We start from the raw sequence: 6,946 nt of genomic DNA, 5'->3' as shown, positions 1-6,946 counted from the left end.
CTAGGTCCGAAACGTCAGCCTCTCTGCTCCTATGATGCTGCTTGGCCTGCTGTGTTCATCCAGCCCTGCACCTTGTTGTCTCGGATTCTCCAGCATCTGCAGTTCCTACTATCTCGGAGTAGAGAATGGGTTATTTTGGCGCAGGGATAGTATCTGTATTTCTGAACCAGGAGGCCCATATTCAAGTCCCACTGCTCCAGATTGTGTAGTAACATCTCCAAACATGTTGATTAGAAAGTCACTAAAAAGATGGAGTGGTGGGTGTCTTGATGGGATGCAGCGTGCAGGTGCAATTTTGACAAGCTTGTGACGATGTAATGTTGGGGCGGAGTGTAAGGAGGGGTGATGTATGAGTGTGAAATTCTGGGATGCAGTGTAGTGGTGGAATGCTCCTGCACAGTCGTGGGACGGATGTAACAAATCAATGACGGGTAATATTCCCAGAATGCGCTGCGCCGCGGAAACCCTTCTATCTGGGTGGAGGCTTTCCGCAGCAGCACAAAAGGCGGCGGCGGCGGTAGCGGAGTTGAAGGTGAGATTGGGTCGGTATTTGACGTTTTAGCTGAAAAGCATGGGCCTGATAGCCTTGGACAGGCGGCGGCTCCGAGTTCGGCTTTGCACTCACTGAGGAGGCCGAGACTTTGTTTTGGCGGCCCTTTTAGAAATGGAGAAGCCGATTCTGTATAAGCGGAGCCCGAGGTTTCAGCCAGGCCTTCAGGAAACCGACTAGATCCGGAACTAGTTACCCCAGAGTGGGATATCTGAGGGTGATTTACCCTAGAGTTGGGGTATTTGAAATGAGATTTACCCCAGAGTGGGGAATGTGAAGAAGAGTTTCCCCATAGTGGAGTATCTGAAGGACATTTACCTCTAGGGTATTTGAAGGATATTTGCTCCATAGTGGGGGTATTTGAGGAGCATTTAACTTAGTAGGGTATTTGAGGGGCATTTACCCCATAGTCGGATATCTGAGTTGGATGTGTAGATTAGGTGTGTTATAAGGGGAAAGGTCTGGGTGGGATGCTCCGAGGGTCAGTGTGGACTTGTTGGGCTGAAGGGCGTGTTTCTAGGGATCCTATGATCTGAGGGAGATTTACCCCAGAGTGGAATTTCTAAGGACTACTTACTCTAGAATATGGAATCCGAGGCACACGGGGATGTTTGCTGATGACTGCAAAATGTTCAACACCATTTGCAACTCTTCCGGTACTGATGCAAACCGTTTCCAAATACAGCAAGACCTGCACAATATCTAGTTTTAGGCTGACAAGGAGCAAGTAATATTCGTGCCACACAAGTGCAAGGAAATTGCCGTATCCAACAACAGACAGTCTTCCTCTTGCCCCTTCACATTCAATAGCTTTACTGTCACTATCAACATCCTGGGGCTCACTACTGACTGAAGTTGAACTGGACTTACCATATAAGTACTGTGCCTACAGGAGCAAGTCAGAGGCTAGGAATCCTTTTTTAAAAATTAATTTATGGGGTGTGGGCATTGTTAGGTCAACCAGCATTTATTTCTCATCTCTAGTTGCCCTTGAGAAGGTGGTAGTGCCTTCTTGTAGTCCATGTGCAGCTCCGCAATCCCAAAGCCTGTCGACAAGGCAGGAGTGTGATGGAGTACTCACTGCCTGGATGAGTGCAGCTCCAACAACACTTGAAGCTTGACATATTCAGGACAAAGCAGCTTGCTTGATTCGTACTGCATCCACAAACATCCACTACCTTAATCACTGACACTCAGTAGAAGCAATATGTATGAATTACAATATGTACTGCAGAAATTCACCAAAGATCCTGAGATAGTACCTTCCAAACTACCTTGAAGGACAAAGGTAGCAGATCCATAGGAACATCATATTCCCTCAAAGCCATCACAGCACTGACTTAGAACGGTATCGCTGTTCCATCAATATTACTAGATCAAAATCCTAATACTGTGTTCCTAATGATTGCAATGGTTCAAGAATGCAAAGAATCATAGACACCTACAGCACAGAAAAAGCCCCTTGAGTCTGCACTGATCAAAAACAATCATCTAATTATTCTAATCCCATTTTACAGTGCGTGGCCAATAGCCTTGTATGCCTTGCCTTTGCAATTGTACATTTCAATACTTCTAAAAAATTATTATGATGGTTTCTGCCTCAACCACCCTTATAGACCATGAGATCCAGATTTCCACCATCATCTGGGTGAAAAACGTTTTCCTCAAATCCCCTCTATATCTTCTGTCCCCTATCTTAAACGTATGCCCTCTGCTCATTGATCCCTTCACAAAGGGACAATTTTCTTCCTGTCTAGCATGTATATGCCCCTCATAATTTTATACATATCAATCATGACACCCCTGAGTCTCTTCTGCTGCAAGGAAAACAACCGCAGTCTGTCCAATCTCTCTTCATAACTAAAACTCTCCAGCCCATAAAATTATGTGGTGCATATATCGGGTTGCCAGGAAGAAACTTTTCTTCTTGATAGAGATATCAATGACAAGGGGACATAGATTGAAGGTAAGTGGCAGAGGTTTAGAGGAGATATGAGGAAAATCTTTTTCATCTCGAGCGTGGTGGGAATTTGGAACTCTCTGCTTGTAAGGGTGGCTGAGGCAGAAACTTATGACATTTAAGAAGTATATAGATGTGCACTTGTGATGCTAAGGTGTACAAGGCTATGGGCAAAGTGCTGGAATTAGTTAGGTGTTTGCTTTTGACTGTGCAGATATGATGGGCTGAAAGGCATGCGATAGGGTTAACCCTAACCCTATCGCAGTTGTGGGTCTCTCTAACTCTATGATTAAACGCACACATACTTGGGCTGTGTCTCACTCAGGATGTGCTCTGTTCCAACTGCTTGTGTGAAGTATACTGCCCCTCACCACCATCTTAAGGGCAATAGGGATGGGCAGTAAATGCTGGTTCAGTCAGCGATGTCCCCAGTGAGGCTAATGAGGCTTTAATTAAAGAGTAAGGAAGTCTTAGTGCAATTGTAGAGGCTTTTGGTGAGAATTTTGGTCTCCTATGAAAAGATATACTTTCCTAATAGGAATGCAACTAAGTTTCACCAGACTGATTCCTGGGATGGCAGTTTTGTCATATGATGAGTTTAGGCCAAGTCACTGAATATTTAATAAGGTAGACTAGATAGACTTCTTGAAGTTAAAGGTGTTGAGGGATATGGGGAGAGAGCAGGAGTATGGTGTTGAGCTAGAAGATCAGCCATGATCATGTTCAATGATGGAGTGGACTCAATGAACTGAATTCCTGCTTCTATTTTTTATGTCACTGTGAAGTGCCTAGATCCCTTTGTCTGTCAACATCATATGTAAATATGACATTGCACTGGTTTTGATGGTGTTCTTCTAGAATTGGGTTCATGCTGTCTATGACTGCAGTTCATTTTAAATGTAATTTGCAGCACAATGTTAATCAGTTCTTTTCAGTAATTGTGCTGGGTGTATATTAATCTATTATCACTATTAATCTTTTTTTTGTCCTCTTACCGCCTTCTCACTCGCTCTTACGTTATCGAACAGGTCATTCTTTTTGAACATCCTGGTTAAATGGAGATGAATGTGCAGACATGCGAGGTTTCCCCACTGGAAGAATGTGGATCACCTTCACAGGGTCAGGGTCCTTCAGATTCCCAGAAGCAAAACCGGTACCGGTGTTCAGTGTGTGGAAAGGGTTTTACTTACCCATCGCATTTGGAGGTGCATTTCCGAGTTCATACTGGGGAGAGACCATTTGAATGTCCTGTGTGTCAGAAGGGATTTTTCAAAGTTACTTACCTAACACGACACCAGCGCATTCATACAGGAGATAAGCCATTTCAGTGCAGTTTGTGTGAGAAGCGATTTTATCGGTCCTTTGAAGTAACAAGGCATCAGCAGACACATGGTGGAGAGAAACCGTTTGAATGTCATGTGTGTAAAAGGCGATTTTATACATCTGGTAACATGATGCAGCATTTGCGAGTTCACACTGGAGAGAAACCGTTTGAGTGTACTCTGTGTAAAATGCGATTCTCCAGATCCAGCAACTTGATTGAACATCTGCGCACTCACACCACTGAGAAGCCCTTTGAATGTGCCTTGTGCAAAAAATTGTTTCGAAACTCTGGTGGACTGGCAAAGCATCAGTATTTGCATAGTGGCTTGAAACCGTTTCAGTGCCAGGTGTGTGGAAAGGGCTTTGTGCAGCAGACTCATTTGATGAAGCATCAGAGTTCTCATAATCAAGAAAAGATTTGAAACCAATGGCACACAGAAAGGAAATGCATAGTTAACACAAATTGTACATTAATATTCAGTGGCATACAAAAAAAAGACTGACTGACCTGAATGCAGTTGGAGAGACACGTGCATCGAAATGCACATGTCTATACAGATGAACACACATAAATTGGATATGGACTCATGCACATACAGCACACATACACATGGATACTGTAACAAAGACGTAGGCAACATCTAAAATTTTGGGGAAGGGTTGGACTTGGGGGAGTTTCATTTGACTGGGAGGTAGAACTCAGAAATACTGCAGCACCTAGGAAGGCCATTCTACTCTTTGTCTCTGCCAGGTCTTTGGTAATTCTATTCAATCAGTTTCTGCACATTGTCAGCCAGACCTTTCCCCCATTATTTTATGCTTCTTTGAGGGGGACAATGTCTTGTTAACATTTTTGATTTGCATTTTAGGATTTTAAAGCTGCACAATTCAACTTTCCCAGTCGATGTGGGGATTATATCCATGATATGTGCATGTTTTTTAAATTTTATTCATACATGGGATGAAAATGCTGCTGGTTAGGCCAGCATTTTTTGCCCATCCCTTTTTGCTCAGAGCGCAGTTAAAAGTCAACCACATTGCTGTATGTCTGAAGTCACATTTCGGCCAGACCAGGTAAGGATGGTAGTTTCCTTCCCGAAAGGACATTAGTGAACAAAATGGGTCTTTCCTGACAATCGATGATGGAATCATCGTCAACATTAGGTTTCCAGATTTTTTTAAAAATTCAAATTCCACCGTCTTCTGTGGTGGGATTCAAACCTAGGCCCCAGAACATTATCTGGGTCTCTGGAATAACAGTCCAGCGATAATACCACTAGGCCATCACCTTCACTGAGGCTGACATTTATTGTCCATCCTAGTTGCCTTGAAGGTGTTGGTGGGCCCACCATCTATCAATCATAGTTCTGTTTTCATAAGTCTTATTTGACTACTTCAGAGGAGACTTGAAGTTCAGTCATATTTCTGAAGTCATTTGGGCTATATTTAGAAATGACAGGATTCTTCCCTTGAAGGACCGTCATGAACCAGCTGGTTTTTATAAATGACAATCCAATGGCTTCATGCTTTCAATTATTGATATCAATTTGTTACGAAGGTACAAGCTATAGCACAGTTAGTGTTATTCTGACCTCTGAGTCAAAAGGTTGTGCAATCGAGTCCTACTCCAGACCAGGATAGTCCTTATGGAGGACTGAAGGAATGGTGCACTGTTGGAGGATAAACTATGCTTTGATATGTCTGCTTGGGTGAATGGCCTTATTGGAACAAGTGGCTTGCAGGGGAATTGTCTCTGATAAACGTTGACCAAGACACCAACTGGTCATTATTAAAAACCAGATTATCTGTTTGTGGGAGTTTTCTTTACCCAATTTGGCTGTGCGTTCCCTACAATTACAGCACTTCAAAAACACATAATTAGTTTTGGAGTTCTTTCAGACATTCTGAACTCATGAAAGGCAAACTCTTTCTTCACTTCCAGACTCTAGAGTTCTCAGACTGTAATTGTGAGATTTGAACTCAAAGTTCCTACATTGCTAGTCCAGGAACGTGACTACATCACATTTACCATAATCAACTATACAGAGATGTGATCAAAAGGAAATGTGTATTGTTTGTTTCTAACTGTCACAATTCGGTGCAAGGCAAATTTCTTAAGTTTCCCTTTGTTAAATAAAACTTTAATCAGAAACCCAAACTTTGGCAATTAACAGAAATTTCAGCAGTGCTGGATATTGGCTGTAACTTTAGACAAATGTTGTCAACCAAAGCAGACAACAGAAAGAACAACGGGAAGTTTATTTTTAGTTATTAAAAATCAGTGAGTTCATTTTTATTTAATCAAAATTAAACTTTATAATCTGCATGTTCACCTGTATCACCAGTAACACTATACAAATTATCTAACGTGAGTTATTTTCTTTGTAATAAGTTTCTGCATTGTACACTAAAATAAATTAGTTATATATATGAATCTGTGTTACTATTTTTAAACTTGCATTAAGAAAAAAAATTTGTCATGTGAATGTGCCTCCTTTCACATAGTAATTTTTGGTGTAACTGATCTTTGTGCTTTATATGCGAATCCTCTTGTCTTTCTCCATCCAAACCTATCTCTCCCAAAGCATATCTTTCTATTTCTTGGTATGTTTAGCTAGATTTCCCATAAATGCATCTATGGAATTCTACTCAATTATTCCTTATGGTAGCAAATTCCACATTCTAACAGTGTTCTGGTTAAAGGAGTTTTTTCCAATTTTCTATTGGAATTGTTAGTGACTAAGTTGTTATTGCAACTGAATAAAAGCAAAATACTGGAGAAAAATGGTACCAGACTCCAAACATTAACACTGTTTTTGTGTCTATAGATGTTGCCAGAGCTGCTGAATTTTTCCAACATTCTGTGTTTGTTATTATTATTGGAAACATTTCCTCCACAACTACACTGTTAAACTTTTTCATAATTGTGAAAGTCTGTTTCTGCTCACTCCAAATGTATTTCTGATAGAAAGAACCTTAGTCTGTCCAATCTTTTCTAATGTTGTATCAGTTCTGATATCATACTGATAAATATTTTTGGCACCCTTCTGTATTGTAGAATGATACAACCTAGATTTGACCAGTGTTGGTTCTTTGATAACCTTTAGTCTACT

General features: G+C 41.3%; 1 protein-coding gene across 2 annotated transcripts; it reads left to right on the top strand.

Moving 5' to 3' along the window:
• Positions 1 to 418: 418 nt before the first annotated feature.
• On the top strand, positions 419 to 6,267 carry LOC109925006 (gastrula zinc finger protein XlCGF71.1-like). Of its 2 annotated transcripts, none has more exons than XM_020524985.2 (2): positions 419 to 532; positions 3,539 to 6,267. In XM_020524985.2, exon 2 carries the CDS (start codon positions 3,566 to 3,568, stop codon positions 4,253 to 4,255), a length of 690 nt encoding a protein of 229 aa, XP_020380574.1. In that variant the 5' UTR covers positions 419 to 532; positions 3,539 to 3,565; the 3' UTR covers positions 4,256 to 6,267. The 2 variants fall into 2 exon arrangements, with proteins under 2 accessions (XP_020380574.1, XP_048473488.1); XM_048617531.1 differs by having other exon boundaries at positions 482 to 542; positions 3,539 to 4,870.
• The last annotated feature ends 679 nt before the right edge of the window (positions 6,268 to 6,946 follow it).

The sequence above is a fragment of the Rhincodon typus genome, chromosome 37 (genome assembly GCF_021869965.1).
Source record: "Rhincodon typus isolate 14 chromosome 37, sRhiTyp1.1, whole genome shotgun sequence".
Taxonomy (NCBI): domain Eukaryota; kingdom Metazoa; phylum Chordata; class Chondrichthyes; order Orectolobiformes; family Rhincodontidae; genus Rhincodon; species Rhincodon typus.
This window is presented reverse-complemented; position numbering and strand designations above follow the sequence as displayed.